The 17,058-nt window shown below is 36.5% G+C and overlaps 1 protein-coding gene across 2 annotated transcripts in view; it reads left to right on the forward strand.

The window, feature by feature from the left end:
* DIAPH2 (diaphanous related formin 2) overlaps positions 1-17,058 on the forward strand; it is a 1,026,009-nt gene that overhangs the window by 857,011 nt on the left and 151,940 nt on the right. For both annotated transcript variants that reach the window (XM_034649855.1, XM_034649854.1), the window contains one exon: positions 9,920-10,015. In XM_034649855.1, the coding sequence (XP_034505746.1) occupies positions 9,920-10,015 (96 nt within the window). The remainder of the gene's footprint in view (positions 1-9,919; positions 10,016-17,058) is intronic.

A 17,058-nucleotide genomic window follows, 5' to 3' on the forward strand; every position in this document is an offset into this window, starting at 1 on the left:
GGGATAGACTGGTGATGGGTAGTAAGGAGGGCACGTATTGCATGGTGCACTGGGTGTTATACGCAACTAATGAAGCATCAAACTTTACATCGGAATCTGGGGATGTACTGTATGGTGATTAACATAATATAATAAAATTAAATTAAAAAAAATGTGAATAAAAAAAAAAAAAGAAAAACAGTATGATATGCTCCTCAATTTGAAAGGGGTAGTTGTAACAACAAATTCGTTTACAACAACATGCACTCTCTGAGCATTCAAAAATATGTGGTCAAAGAAAGACACCCAGATACACAAGGTGAAACTCCTTGTACTTTAAAAATAGATAAACAACAGTTAAGTTCCTCTGTAAAAAGTGGAGTGAGGTTGTTACTGCCTTTCTGGCTGGAGAGTTGACTCTATAGAATCTAGTTAGCACAGGAAGAACACCAGATTCGAAAGTTGGGCTAGCAACTGATGAATTGTCCACTTGCTTCCTATATTCCCAGCATCAGTAATTAAGACTATCTGCTCCCTCATTTACAACATTTTTTATTAGTTTCAGTGGTAGAATTTAGTGTTTCATCCGTTGCATATAGCACTCCGTACAACGTTTGCATATAACACGCCGTAAAACATTTTTATACTCAGTGGTGGGCTACCATTATTGCCGTGGTGTATGACATTTGTTAAAACTGCCTGAGTGCACTCTCATGAGGGCCATTCTTGAAAAGTCATTTTCATCGCACACTTACCTTGTATCTGTGCTAGGCACTAAAGAAGATAAAGGTATACATTTGGCCTCGTGATGGTGCTCTAGCAGCTAAAACTATTTCTCTCCCTCTCCTCTCCACCTTAGTCATGTGTTTGTATTTTTTATGAAGATGGTTAGGCTTATTGTACAGTAGTGTATTCTGATACGACAGTCTAGTTGAAGTCCATAGATAAGGAGCCAAGGCTTCTGTAAAGAAGCTAAATTGCTCCATGTCCGTCAGAGGTTAGTTGTCATACAGGAAATCACCACTTGGAAAACAAGTCTCCCACTGACCCTCGAAAAAAACTCCTCTTTTTGTAACTTTTCTTTTGGAACTGTACTTTAAGGACTCTTAAATGTAAATCCACATAGAAGTGTATATATAACTGTTGTTTCATTGTCTTGTCTCATTCTTGGCTTTGGCCCTCTAAATGAAGGTATCTCAATTTCAAGAAGGCTGACATTGACTGCTCATGTTCCTTCCAACCTTCCATCCATGATGAGCTTTTGTTTTACTGATATGGAGGTTGCCAAGGTCCTTCAGTATCTCAGAGGCTAATTATGAGCTCCACGGGTGCCTATACCAGCATTTACGTTGATATTGACTATGCGTACTCTAGAGCAAGGGTCAGGAAACTTTTTTGTAAAGGACTAGATAGTATTTTAGGCCTCACAGGCCAAAATGTCTCTGTCATAACTACGCAGCTCTGCTGTTGTAGCCTGAAAGTAGCCATAGACAATACGTAATGAATGAGCATGGTTATCATCCAATAAAAGTTATGGACTAAAATTGGAATTTTATGAAATTTTCATGTAGTACAAATATTATTCTTTTTTGGTTTTTAAAAAACCATCTAAAATGTGAAAACTACTGTTAGCATGTGGACAGTTCAAAAACAAGTGGTAGAATGGACTTGACCTCTAGGGCTATAGTTTGCCAACACCTTCTCCAGGAACATACTCTCCAGGTTCTTTTTTTTTTTTTTTCATACTCTCCAGGTTCTAATGCTCATTCTCTCACCTCCCAACTATGTGACCTAGAATGAGTTACTTCTCCTAAATATGCCTCAATTTCTTCACCTGGAAAATAATTTGGTGTGGGGATTCAACTTAAATCCCTTAAAACAGGCCTGACATATGGGAGGTTCTCAATAGGTCACAGATATTATTAATAGTTCTATTTCCCAAAACATCTTTCTTTTGTCTTTTCAGAAAGTAGATTAGATTTCCTTTGGTGGATGGTTTTGAATTGACTTAAATTCGTTCTTCTTCCAAGTTTGTTTTTGCATAATTTTCCCTTCACAAGTATTCCATGCCCTTAGTAAATGATTGATTTTGATAAGATACAGTATTTCAAAGGTTCCTTTGAAATATTAATTATTTAAAATATTGAATGTGAGATATTTTACCAGAGGCATCAACAATGGTTTTCTGGTAAGCGCTAACGTTCAGGTTTGTTGGGTGTTTGTTTTTACGATGTGTGATTTTCTTCACCTGATCTTCTAGCATACAGGTAACTAGAAAAAAATGAATATGCATAAACGTTGTTTTTTAATGGCCATTTATGATCAAGCTGTCTTACCATAGGCAAACTGCCAAAAATTTACCTCTGGCCAAAAAAGTTTCTTCACTAAAACACTACCATTAGAAATCCAGTCATCTCTGTTAACAAGCTCTCTTTAAGGTGCAAATACATCAAGGAGAGTTAACTTACCAATTCAGTTACCCTGACAAACTTAGGAAGCACTACCATGTAGATACTTGGGGAAAAATCACATCTCTCACCATTCATCACTTTGGAGCAGAATATCCATTTATCTTGTGATTTCTAAATTTCTAAACAGTAGTTATTTCATGACAAAATGTACCTAAAACATTAACCTTAAAATTGTTAAAGAAGAGTAGTATTCACTATGAAGTTTATCCAAGATCTGATGATTTACCTCACTATAGGAAACTTTTAATTACCTGTTCTGGCAAGGAGATGAGATAACAGAATAAACGAACACTCTACCCAACATTTTCCCTGTGGTTTTAACTTTAATTGCTCTGAGATTAATTTTGCGTTTTGGTAGGTACCACTGTGCTAGTCCTCAACCTGGGAGCGTAACATTTTTCTGTTTTGTTTTACAAATTTTCAAGGGCCATGTAATGTAATTACTACACTGCCCCTAGCTCATCCTGTGGTTTCTTGTAATTTCTTTTGAGTTCCTGTGTCCTTTTTTCCCTTGTAAAAGTTTTCTTCTTTTCAACAGGAACATCTGCCTTCATTATTTTTTTTAAAGCTTTATACATTCTATGTATGCCTTCTTTTAATCTCTTTGGAGTGGTATCTTGATTTTCTTAAATACTTTCCATTGCCATAAATAACTTCATAGACTATTACCTTAGTTACCATCTGTTGATTTTCCAAGTCATCATTTTCTCCATTCTTCACTCACTTCCAATTAAACTATAAACTATCAAAAACTTCCCAACTACAAACTAACAAAATCCTCCCATCAGGTATTGGCTTTCTAGATGTTTGTAGACTGCAATACAAGTTACCCAGGCTTTGTCATATCTGTTGATGCAGTGCTTTGCCATATGGTGTGATTTCTTTTATTTCTGACTCATTTATGGTATTACCATTACTCTTAGAGAGAGATATTAAGGTCCTGCAGCACACTGTTATTTTCACCATATTGTATTTGCTTTTTACGTAGTCTATTACCTATTACTTTGTTGAATTATAAGAGCTGTTTTTTTTTTTTTTTACATCCCAGAGAAGAAATGTTGTTTCCCTCTTTTTTGATAGGTGAGCAATCTTCTAATTTTGTGCCATCTACAAATCCATGAATCTTACAGTGTGGTCTTAATCTGGACCATAATAGGTAGTGTGAAAAAGATTGAATCTAACACTGATTTTTTCTTATGCTCTATTTATCACTGCCCTCTTACACTGCCAACTTCCATTTACTACTGGTCATGACCTTGCTCACAAAACCAATTTTACTTTTCTATTCAGTCTTTCACCAGTAATGCCAAGATTTTGCCCGGGGTTATATGCAGAATAATATTTGTCACTGCAGATTAAATTGTATTCTTGTATAACTGATTTCTCTCCCACTCTGGTCCATTCTTTATACTACTGTGAGGCTGACCTTAAATGTTATCTTTCTCAGGTCACTATCGTGCTGGCTTTTTAGTGTCCCTTGAAGCATGTTCAGATTTCTTTCTTTGATATCCAAAGCCCTTTAGAACTTTGCTCTGATCTAATCTATCCAACTACAACTCCTGTACTTTTCAGCCGTGTTCTCTCCCCATCGTTTATCATGCCGACCATGCATATTTGATTTCAGGCAGCTATACTTACTCAAAACAACCTTGACATATTTTACCCTCTTTAAATTATATGATATGACTAGATAAAGCTAATATATGATGATAAAAATCAGAGCAAATATTGCCTCTGAGTGGTGGAGGCAAGAGAGAACTTTCTGGGGGGCGCCTGGGTGGCACAGCGGTTAAGCGTCTGCCTTCAGCTCAGGGCGTGATCCCGGCGTTACGGGATCGAGCCCCACATCAGGCTCCTCTGCTGTGAGCCTGCTTCTTCCTCTCCCACTCCCCCTGCTTGTGTTCCCTCTCTCGCTGGCTGTCTCTATCTCTGTCAAATAAAAAAATCTTTAAAAAAAAAAAAAAAAAAAAGAGAGAACTTTCTGGGAGTGATGGAAAGTTTCACTATCTTGCTTGTGGTAGTACTTACATGGGTGTACGTAATTGTCAAAATTCATCAGATTGTATGCATAAGAGCTATATTTTATAGTGTTTGTAAATTTATACACACACACAGAACAAGCAAGTGAGCACATATGTGTGTTCTAGGAGTTAATAAATAAATCTAGATTCTAGTGTCCTCCAACCAGTCATTATACAACCTTTTTAATGTAATGTTTTCAGAGGTTTAACTTAAGTCCTAATTCTTCCATGAGTCTTCCCCAACTCTTCTAGCCACAGAGACCATAGTTTTATTTTTAAAAATTATATAATCAATGTATTAGCTCACATGGCAGGGTCCTACCCTCAGTAAGAAGCCTTTTGCTTCTTTTGGGTCACTTTAAACTGACTGGTTTTTGATAGCTTCTTCAACTGAATTCTTTGAAGATTTTATTTATTTATTTATTTGAGAGAGAGAGCATGAGCAGGGGGGTGAGGGAGAAGCAGACTCCCCTCTGAGCAGGGAGCCCTATGTGAGGCTCAGTCTCATGACCCTGGAATCATGACCTGAGCCGAAGGCAGACTCTCAACCGACTGAGCCACCCAGGGGCCCCTATAATAGTGAATTAAAGCCATTATTCCCAGGTGTTAGGATCTTAGGAAATAATTTTTGTAGTATAGGCTTTAGTTTAGTCATTTTTGAGAAGTAATGGACTGGAGTCAGGTCTTGTTAATGGGAATGCCCAAGGCACTAAGTGTTAGGTTCTTAGAGAAATAAGGGATATTGTAATTAAAAACGTTTGATAAAAAGAATGGAGATCTCCAAGTATTTTAAAAAACTCTGAAGGGTCCGAAATTTTACTCTACTTGTATGCTAACAAGTCAGCCTGCCATAGTTTCAGGGATGCTTTTATAAGAAACAAGACTCCTGGGTCAGAGACAAAGAGCCCTGTTATCCACAGTACAGCCAGCAGTGTGAGCTTCATGTTCATACTGCTTTCCCTTACCTTCCAACTCCCCCAGGACAGTGCCAAGGCGAGTTCAGGTGGATGGCTATTCACACAGTGGGTTTGTTTTACTGCTGAGCGCCCCAGTTTTAGGGAACCCAAATCTTTTATAATGAAATGAAATGATCCCCCTGTAGGAAAATATAATCTATTTTCAAAACAAACAGACCTACCCTCTGCTCTGAAAGGAGACACTGCGTCTTTCAAGGCTATTCACTATAGCAACAGTCTTGAGAAGATAGTCCAGAACAAAGGTCATCAATGCTTGTGCTCACAAAGTACACAGAAATGTGAGAAACCCACAGAGAATTGCCTCTAAATAAGTTTGTACAACCATTAAGAAATAGTCTTGCACAAAGGTATACCAGAGGTGGTGAATTTACCTAGTGCTAATTTTAATCTATGACATCTCCAAACTCTTCTGGGGAAATTAAGTCAACATAACACAGGTAGATGTTGATGATGAAAATTGAGATCAGCAGACATTCTGTATCCACTGAATGACCAGCACCATTGGAAACATGAAATAGAGGGTACACCACATGCCTTTCATTTTACCCAAAGATGTGTAGTTCACACAGAGCCCCACTGAACTGCATGTAACCAGCCTACCTCCTTAATACTGTCTCTGATCTAATTTTAGGATGAAATGTTAAAAAATTGTCTCTGAATTGTTACTTCCCAGACATTACCATGTATTACCATTTAGGACCTAAAAAACATTACCAATTTTTTCCTTGATGTTTTTTCACTGAGTAAAATAAGTATTGTAAGATGTAAGAAAACAGAGTCTTCTATGCAGTTCAATAGAACTGTTTTCCTTCTCAATGAAAAAGACACATTTTTTCCCGGAGTTTGACCTCATACACCAAAAAATAGAAAATAAAAACAGCTGCTCACTACAAATCACATCTAAGAATTAATGGTTCTATGACTTGCAAATCCTAAGTGAATTGTCAATCTCACACAATTCAATCACATAGAAAATTTCACTGAAATCATTTAAAATGAAGGATAACATCTTTCAAATGATCATGTTTGCTTCCATTTTGTTTTAAGAAGAGTACTGAAATATAAAACAGTTCTAAGATATATTTGTAAAACCTTCATTCCTTCAGGTTAGGTATTTCATGAAAATCTCTCAACTGTTTTGAAAAGTTATGAAGCAAATGATAAAGTAATGGTGGACCGAAATCTATATTTCTTTCCTTTAATATATCATTGATATTTACAAAGACCTAGCCTTTTTTTTTTAACAGGACCATCTAACACACGCCTTCTCAGCAGAGATAGTATCACCCCAAAGGGGATAAATATTGGTTCTTGGGGAGGTGGGCAGAGAAAAATCTTAGATGTTACAATTGTTTGTGGCCCTCCAAAGGGCCACACTGTATAAACAGATATACAACACATCTATTGTATTAAATTTTAATGGTGGGGGGATTAGGAAAAAAGTGTCTAAAAAGGCTCCTCATGGGGAGGAGAAACTTATGGAAAAAAAAAGGTTTAGAAAAAGTGATCTAGCATAGTATTTTGATGAGTGTTATGTTCAAATAGCAACCATTAATTAAGAAAAGGGATTTATTTTTAATTCCTCTCTATATCATATTTCTTCCATTTTTAGCATATACACAATTAATTACATTAAAGAATTTTAATGAAATGGCAACCATGTCATTGTTATAATTTTTAATGTTTTAAAACTTAATAATCGCATATTATTTATGTAAAATCATAAATACATCCTGTTTTGTAGTTTGTTTTTTTCACTTTTATAGACATATTTATTTTTCTACATAGTCTTTATAATGACTGTTTTTATAAGGATGCATGAAATTCAGTTATACTGTGGTTCTCCTCTGGTTGTATTTCTATCTCTCTAAAAATTTCTTTCATATCATCTATGCAATTCTGCTTCTCCTGTGTGCCTGTTACAAATTGGGGTGCTCAGGAGTTGCATCCTATAGTGTCTTCTCATATAGTATATTAGGGTGATCTCACCTGTCTCCAGCAGTACTCAGATCTTTAGCTTCACACCTTTAGACTTCACTCCTGGGTTCCAGACTCATATTTCTAACTGCTTACTGGATATCTCTACTTAAATATTCCTCAAAAAGTAATCATTTTCTCATACCTGTTTATCCCTGGTTATCTAGACTCCTTCCCTCACCCTTGATCTCACCTCCTCAGCCAGGTCTTATTAACTATATTAAGACCTTCAAAGTATCCACCCTCTCCATTCACTCTTCTATGCTTTTAGTTCACTCCTTTATCTCTTAGACAATTACACTATACTCCGAAGCCTTTTTCCGCCTTCTGTTATACCATCCTCTGAGTCATTCTCCACAGTGCTGTCCAGCAAGTCTTTCTAAAATGAAAGTCTGATCAAGTCACTTCCTATTGCTTATAGCTGTGTTTCCCAGTACAGTAGCAACTAGCCACATATAGGTAATGAGCCCTTGAAATGTAGCTAATCTGAAGTTAAATGTGCTAAAATAAAAACATGCTGGATTTCTGAGACTTAATTTGATAAAAAGACTGTAAAAATAAATATTTTGTATATGTTGAGTTAAACATGTACTTAATATATGAAAATCGATTTCATCTATTTTTAAATTTTTTTAAATAGGGCTACCAGGAAGTTTAAAATTTTTTACACAGCTCACATTTTTGGCCTGCATTATATATCTATTGGAGAGTGTTGACTTACAAGATAATGCTCAAACCCATATCATAGAATTATGATCCTTTATCATCTGGTCACCATATGCCTAGTCCATTTTGTCTTCTGTTAGCTGCATGCAAAGAGGGCTGGTCTTGGTGTCACATTGACCTGGCTTCATACCTGGGCCCCTCCACATGCTAGCTGTGTGATCTGGAACAAGATGCTTAAACTCTAAGTTTCAGTATCCCTAACTGAAAAACAGAGATAATACCTATTTCAGTGTGTAGTTGGATTAAAAGATACAACAAATGTGAAGTGCTTACTGCCTAAAATTTAATTCTCCTAGGTACATCCTAGCCATGTGAAACTTTCAGTTCCTCTTTTCTTTCTATTATAGAGAGCAGGTGATGGTTCAGATATGTCTGCAGCTTTAATATTTCTAAATGTGCATGATCCCCTCTCCCTGGTTAGTGACTGGAGTTCTACTTTCCTTTTACTTGTTCTGTTTTTATCAAATTTTGTACCTGAGAACCTCTGTGTTTCCCTTTGTTTTTATTTAATATCATGTCCTAGAGAATTCATTTTAAAAGAACAAATGATTGATGTAACATTGAAAAAAATCTCAAGTCAAATAAAGGGCATAATCCAAAAAGGTTTTGGCTTGTTCCTGCCCTGTAAGAGAATTTTTTTTTTTTTTTGTGATATGATATGCCATAGTCATTCTTTAAACAAAGTAAGTTTTAAATTCAACTTTAGAATAGCACCAGAAACAGTTTTTTCTCCCTCACTCCTGCCTTCTTCTTCTCTTAACCCTTCTGCTTACAAACGTCCTCTACCCCAGACCCACACATTTAGCTACCACTCAGATTAACCACTTAATTAGGGTCCTTTTATGATCAACTAGGCCAGATGGGAAGATGGGTCTCAGCTCTCTGTGGAGTATCTACAGTGCAGTAGAGTCTCTGGCAATAAATACCTTGAGACAGATGTTCTAACAAATCTTAAAAGTGTTTTTGATGGCCAGAATTGTCAAAGAGTAGGGTAAAAGTTTTAAATTCATTTGCATTCGGAATTTCCATGTACATCTTTTGAATACTCTGCTCATGGAATCTTAACAGTTCTTTCCCATAGGAAAAATTTAGAAACACAACAGCATTCTAAAGGGATAACGAAAAAAAATTTAAAAAAATAAAAGGGATGGTGAGACTCTGGCTAATGTCTCTCCAATGTAGGATGCAGCCTTTCAAATGATGTGGTCACCTTTTCCTTCTACAATGTCAGCATTTCGAAATGGGTAAAGGATATGGATTAGGTAGGAATTGAATGCAGATGTGTTTTTGCAAATAGTGTCTTTTGAGATAATCGCAGATGATGGTTGAATGCTAAGGGTATTAATACAATCAGTGTTTAACCTTGTGTAACTCCGCTTCATCAAATCATGCCCTGCACATTGATTGCATTAAGCCAGGTCATTGGTTTCTTGCTTAGGAATATCTTCTAAGAATCTTAACAGGAAGGCAGCAGTAGCAGTAGCTGATCAGCTACTGTTTATTTGTATACTGAGCGTGTCATCAATAATACAAAAGACAAGGTCCTTAAGTTGAAAGAACAGTGGGATTGGCATGAATTTTGCTTAAGGGTGCATAATAAGCCAAGTAGTCTGTGGTGCCAGAAACTGACGGGATCCATTATATTTAAACAGATATATGTCTTTAATTTAGGGATATTATGAAAATCTGACAGGAGTTTTTCCCTTTATTTTCCTGTAGTTTAACTTTAATTACTCCAAGATTAATTCTGACTTCTCCCTCCCTCCAGAGGGTGATGAGACTGGTGTGATGGATAATCTTCTAGAAGCCCTACAATCAGGTGCAGCATTCCGAGACCGCAGAAAGCGGATTCCAAGGAATCCAGGTAAAACTCATTCCAGTTTACATGGTATTATAAAATGTGAATGTTCATAGCCAAATACCACCCCCAAAAAACTTTCCCCATGAATATATATATATATATATATATATTTTTAATAGTCAATCTCAGTTCATGTGTTAAGAAGTCTCAACAGGCTTCCAGGTCTACGTGATCACAAGTTCCAATGTGGTAAAGGTATCTTCTAATAACTGTAGACCTTGCAAAAAAATTTCAGAAATAAGCACTCCTGCTGTGTTTAATATTAAATATTTTAATTGTTGTTTTATGTGCATGTGGTTTGGGTGGAACATGGTTTAAAACCATAAATGTAATTAAATCATTAAAAGTAATTGGCCCTAGGGATGTCACATTAGCTATTTACAGGTAAGGAAACTGAAACAATGCTTCTTTCTAGAGGTCATTTTGGCTTTGTAGTACAATCTATACTGTATTCTCCATCTTAATAAAGAGAGGAGAGGCACAGTGGTATTAGAAAATTGTCTGTTTTCTCTGTTCATACCCTATGGCTGAGGTAAATAATAGTGCCTCTCAGAATAGCTCTCAGGTAGCTGAGCTATCCACCTCCTTTAAGGAAATTTCTATCTTTTTAGTTTATATCTTCTTCAAAGAAGAAGAAGAAATTAGGTGTATTGATTTTAAAAGTCCTATTCATGGGCTATGGAGCTATATGGAGAAGTAAATGAAAAAAGGAAAATTAGTAGTAAATATGTAAATTCTACTTAATTTAAACTAACATATATCATTAGAATAGAAAGTGGTAGCTCTTAAAACCATCGTACTCCGACTAACCAGTGAAAGAAATGGAGCCCAGTACAGTTGTCCAGGAAAGATTTTGGCAAGGATGAAATTCATGGCAGAAGACAATATAAGTTATATTCATCTTTTTTACATTTGGGTGAATTTGGATGGATATGAAGACACTGGAGATAGCCTACAAAAAGAGTAGAAGACTGGAGGAAAGAGGAGTAAAATCTCTATTTGTATGTTCATATTAATTTTTTAAGGTAGTGCTACATAGCAGAATGTTAGGAGCACTACTGATCTGTAACTATGAAGCAGCCATTGCATCTACCCTCAGTCTTCATCTGTAAAATAAGAATGTTTTACCATGCTCTCAGAGACCCCTTCCACCTCCTGAGGAAAATAGAAACCTTCACTGTATTTTCTTGAACTATCAGAATATTAACAGTGAAAAGCAAACTGAAATAATTTTTCTATCAATTCAGTTCTCTGTTAAGCAACTGATAAGTATAAGCATGTTATTCGGTACTATAAAAGAACTGCCATCATCTTTCTAGGCTGTTTATTTTTAAAATACATTTGTTAAGGCCCCTGTCTGATTAGGCTCACATCTCATACTGACTCTAGAAAGATTGTACTGAGGAAGAGAGAGATCATTTAATGGGGTTGCTCTGAGTTTGGTATTCAGGTGACTATAGTGTCATCAACTGTGAAACACCAAGAATAGATTGACAGGGGCGCCTGGGTGGCTTGGTCGTTAAGCGTCTGCCTTCGGCTCAGGTCATGATCTCGGTGTTCTGGGATCGAGCCCCACATCGGGCTCCCTGCTCAGCGGGAAGCCTGCTTCTCCCTCTCCCACTTCTCCTGCTTGTGTTCCCTCCCTCGCTGTCTCTCTCTGTCAAATAAATAAATAAAATCTTAAATAAAAAAAAAGAATAGATTGACAAACTGCATAATTTTATAGTACTGATTCCAAGTAATCTAAATTAGGACCTCCTTTGGTTTATAGCTAGAGTACCTCATGAACACACAGGGCCAAACATATCAACCCATGCAGTAAAAAGAAACTAGAAGCAGACGGTGTGATGATTGGTAAAGCATCTTGAGCATCAGAGTTCAAGCGAGGAAGAGGGAGAGGCAGGCATAGAGTTGACAAGTCTGCCAAAAACTCTATTTGCTTGCCTCTTTCTAGAAGCAACAGAACTGGGGATTTTCCTAGATTTCTTCCTTGTTTTTGACTTTTCTAACTAGATCTTCTTTTTTTGCTGGCCTCCTTTTGTTTTTACTTTCCTAGGTACCTTATTTGGTTCTTTTTCAATGCCTTATTGACTTTATATTGTTATACTTTGCCTGTTCAACACCAGCATCCTTGCTTCTTTCCAATAACCTCCACTTCAACATGATGAGATAGAAGCAGAGAAATCAAATTATAAAGAAGGCTATTTTTATCAAGTAAAGTAAAATAAGAGGAAATAGCCAAGAAATCTGAAATCGGAGTGAGCCACAAACAGCAAAGATGTACTACTCTGCTTGCCATCTCCATTATTATCACTTACAGATGGAAATTATGGTATGTAAAATACAGAGCTCTACAATTGTGCTTTTAATTGCAGTGTTTTCAATTACATATTTAAACAAAATGAGGTGGTGATTTATATTCTTCATTAGAAAATCAAAATGTTAGTACATTGTATGATTAGTTGCCTAAATTATAAAACTTTCACACTGAGTCTATGTCCCCTTCCCAGGATTTACCAAATTAGTCAACTCAGGGCTCCCAATACTGCCTGTAGCCCAAATACTGGGAGTGTTGTTTCAGCTAAGGGTCCCAAAAGATATTTCAAGGAGACCATTATATAAGGAGTGCTATTGAAAAAAATATTGATAACTAGTATAGCATAGGCTTCAACCAGTCAGAATGTACACAGGCAGTAAGTAGCCACTATGGTGGTACTAATACTAATACTGGCTGAATATCAACCCAGATTATAAGCTTTGCTAATACCAAGCTCAGAGATTAGGATATGAGCCCCTAAACATTCATTAATTTATTGTACATCTGTTCTGTGAAAGTTACTATGCTACACATGAAAGAAAATGTAAAAATAATTATAATTTTCTTAGTTATAAGACCCTTTTGTCTTGTGGGAAAGATAAACAGTACAGAAAGATTACAAAATAAGGCAGAAAATAATAGGAATTATGCAAGACCTATTAATAATATACTTTGTGAGCTCAGAGGAAGGAAATACCATGTTTTATTGGATATGTCAGAAAAAGAGTCATGGAAGAAAAGGTTTTGAAGGATGAGTATGGATTTCAGCAGTTGGAATTAGAGGCAGGGATAGTGGGCAAATAAAATGTCATTAAGAAAAATACAAAAGTAAGAAAGTGCAAAGCGTTTTGGGAGCATGGCAAATAGTCCACCTAGTAAGAAAATAGGCTATATAAAGTGTAGAAGTATGGAGATAATTCTGGAAAAGTAGGTTGATGAGCACTGGGTGTTATATACAACTGATGAATCACTAAATTCTACTCCTGAGACTAATAATACACTATATGTTAACTAAATTGAACTTAAATAAAATTTTTTTTAAAAAAATAGGTTGGTGTCACATCATAGAGTGCTTGAATAAGATACTAAGGTGGTAGCATATAATTCTTTAAGCAATGGGGATATATTGAAGGTTTTTAAGCAATATATGCTCAAAGCTATATATGAAGACATCTACAGGAATGTGAATGATGAATCAGGATTCTACTGTCATATTCTTAGTCAAAGGAGGTAATTTAGGTGAAGAGGAGGAGTAGGCAGGCATCAAAGATAATCCTGGGGTTTTGAATTTGATTAGGTAGAAGGACAGTGGGTTATGAGAGAAAGCTATTAAGATCAGGAAAAGGAGTGGTGATGGAAGATAAAGTAAGCTTTGGGAAGGTAAAACTGAAAGTGGCAGCAGAGCATTGAGATCAAGATGTCCAGAAGTTTCTTGAAAGTATAGGTGTAGATGTCATCACAAGATGGTTGAGTTTGTGAGATTTCTGGTTATAATAGGGAAATGGAAGGGATTATTAGAGTGATTATTCAGATAAAAGAGATCCAAAAACAGAACTTTGAAAATGCCTTCACTTAGGGGCTGAAAGTAAAACTAGCAAAGAAGATAGACAAGGAGTAGTTGGGCAGGTGGGAGAAGAATAAAAAACGTTGTTCTAGGAGCAAAGGAAGAGGGAAGTATTAAGAAGGCAGAAAAGGTGGGCATTTTCAACAATGACATATTCAATGGTAGAATCAAAAAGGATAAAGACCAATGATTTGCCATTTGGGAGAGTTTTCTATCAACTTTTTAAGAGCATCTTTTCAATATTTGGATGGAACTGGGAGCCAGAATGCAGGAACTAAGCACTGAGTAGTTTATGAGGTTGCAGGGATTGGTAGTATTCATTCAACAATTGAACAGTTTTATTGAATGCTTCCTGGGTGTCATGTACTGGTTTAGGTACTGAGTATGTACCACCAATCAGGACACTTTCCTCAAGGGGCTCACATACCTTTTGGGATGGGAAAACATGAATGTAAGCCATGTGATAAAATTGCACTGTGATTTTATATGTGCCATAATGAGATAGGAAACATATGCTTGTGCAGCACAGGAGTTTGAGTAACTTTCCCCACCCCTTCACCTCTCACCTGTTCACCCCTAGAATATGGACTATGCTTTCTAAGAGTTTGGTGGGTGAAAGGAACATCTTACTTTTCCTTAATAACCTAGTATGAATTTACCACATATGAATTTTACTGAATCTTTCTGGACCCTCTTTGTGACAGCCTTTGTTAGCTCTCAGGGTAATAAGTTCCATACGTTTACAATCCACTTTGGAAAGAAATACCCATAAATATTCCTGACTTTGTCATTATAAGATCAAAGGTAAACTTTGGAAGGAAAAGAAACACATGGAAGAAAACCTTGCAGAAGTGAAAACCACACTTAAAATAGAAATACACAATGCCAAATCTGTTTCATTACTGGATAGCTATAGATACTTAGAACTTGCTTCTCCTCTCTCAGCCAACTTCACTTCTTCATTCTTTGCCCATTACAAGTAAATATAAACAGTCTTCTGAGCAATAGATATCTAACTTAGCTATTTTGGCTATTACTAGATTTTGTCATATAGTTCCAGACATTTAAAAAAATGTATAAGAGCAGCATTAGGAAGAAATGAAACCAGGAAGCAAAATAAATGTAATTTGGTTGTAGAACTACATGGGGCAGCCAAGAAAACTAAATTTGAAAAAACACAAGAAACTCAGGGGACACACAGTTATAGTTTTATGAATCAGCAAGATAAAAATATAAATTAGAAACTCTACAGTCCTGAATGTCCACAATAGCTAAACTATAAAAAGAGCCAAGATGTCCATGGACAGATGAATGGATAAAGAAGATGTGGTGTACACACACACACACACACACACACACACACACAATGGAATATTACTCAGCCATCAGAAAGGATGAATACTTATCATTTACATCTATGTAGCTGGAACTTGAGGGTATTATGCTGAGTGAAATAAGTCAATCAGAGAAAGACAATTATATGGTTTCACTCATATGTGGAATGTAAGAAACAGCACAGAGAATCATAGGAGAAGGGAGGGAAAACTAAATGGGAAGTCATCAGAGAGGGAGAAGAACCATGAGAGACTCTTGAGTACAGGAAACAAACTGAGGGTTGCTGGAGGGAAGGTGGAGGGGATAGAGTAATTGGGTGATGGGTATTAAGGAGGGCACGTGATGTGATGAGCACTGGGTATTATACACAACTGATAAATTATTGAACTCTACATCTGAAACTAATGATTACTATATGTGGGCTATTGAATTTAATTGGCTAATTGAATTGATTTAAATTTAATTTATTAAATTTGCTAATTGAATTTAAATTAAAAAAAAAAACGAGAAGTTCTCATTTACCATGTGAGAACAGATGGGGCAAGAAACAATGATTAAAAAAAAAAAGAAGAAGGGGAAAAAAACCAAGCTCTAAGTATTAGGGAAAATATCTTTACAACAAAACCCCAAAACCACATTTTCCTAGGCCTTTCTACCTCACATAAATAACAAAACCCCAATTTTCCTGGTTCCTAGAATTTCTCAGGGGGCATTTCACAAACACAGCCACCCACCACTGTTCTTCCGCCTCCACCCATAATACCATGCATTTCCATCCCTGCTGTTTGCTATAGCAGTGGGCACTCTCATGCCTTCATGATGCAAGAGTTTGACAGTGGTCAGTGGCAAAGTGGGGGGAAGCACCTCTCTTTTCCTTTAGTGTGGCACTTCCCCAGTGTACCAAGCAACACTACTTATGCCTCAACGTCTTACATTTTTAGAAAAACAGCTTTCAGTTTTAAGTTAGAGCCCTTTTGATCTCTACAGGATTTGGTCCCATATAGTGAGGTCCAAAGACAAGCCCATGACAAATCCCATGTAGCACTCAGTATCATCCTCATCTTTTGATGACCAAGTCCTATTGGAGTTTTGTGTTTGTTTGTTATTATTACTAGGTCAAGCTGGTCATTCATCCAGGCTGCTTACTTCTTTGTCCCTTAGGGTGAGTTATTTCCCATGAGGTTCCCCAGTCTTCTGTTTTGTAAGTGTTAGATTCTTGGACTAGCCAACTAACACCATTTTGTCTATAGTGGAGTTATTATATTATAATATGCACTTGCAATCTAGTAAAGTATGACATAATGCAAGCAAATAAACAAAGACATGGCATTCACCCAAATGACATTTATTGATCAAATACTAGGGGGCCAGGCAACACTGCTAGGACCCTTGGGTGTAAAAATGGATAAAGCATGTGTGCTAGCTTCAAGTAGTCACAGCTTCGTGGGAAAGGCAGATATATACACAATATAGATGCTATGATATACCTGTGTAGAAAATGCTGAAAGAGCAACTAGCTGCCTAGAGAATTTAGACATTTTTCATAATGAAAGTGCTATCTGAGTTGTGTTTTGAATTGTGTTTTGATGAATAGTAGTTTACTTAGAGGAGACTAGGAGGAATAAGCATTTCAGATAAAGGAGATGGTAAATACATGCAATGGAAATAGGAAAGGGTGCAGTGGCAATGATGCAGAATTTGTTGCAACAGAGACCAGCAGAGGTTTTTAAGTAGAAGATTACATAACTACACACACACACACACACACATGTGTGTGCGCGCGCACACACACACACACAAGAGGGATTGAGGCTGGAAATAACAGATTTG

Source organism: Ailuropoda melanoleuca, chromosome X (assembly GCF_002007445.2).
Source record: "Ailuropoda melanoleuca isolate Jingjing chromosome X, ASM200744v2, whole genome shotgun sequence".
Classification (NCBI taxonomy): domain Eukaryota; kingdom Metazoa; phylum Chordata; class Mammalia; order Carnivora; family Ursidae; genus Ailuropoda; species Ailuropoda melanoleuca.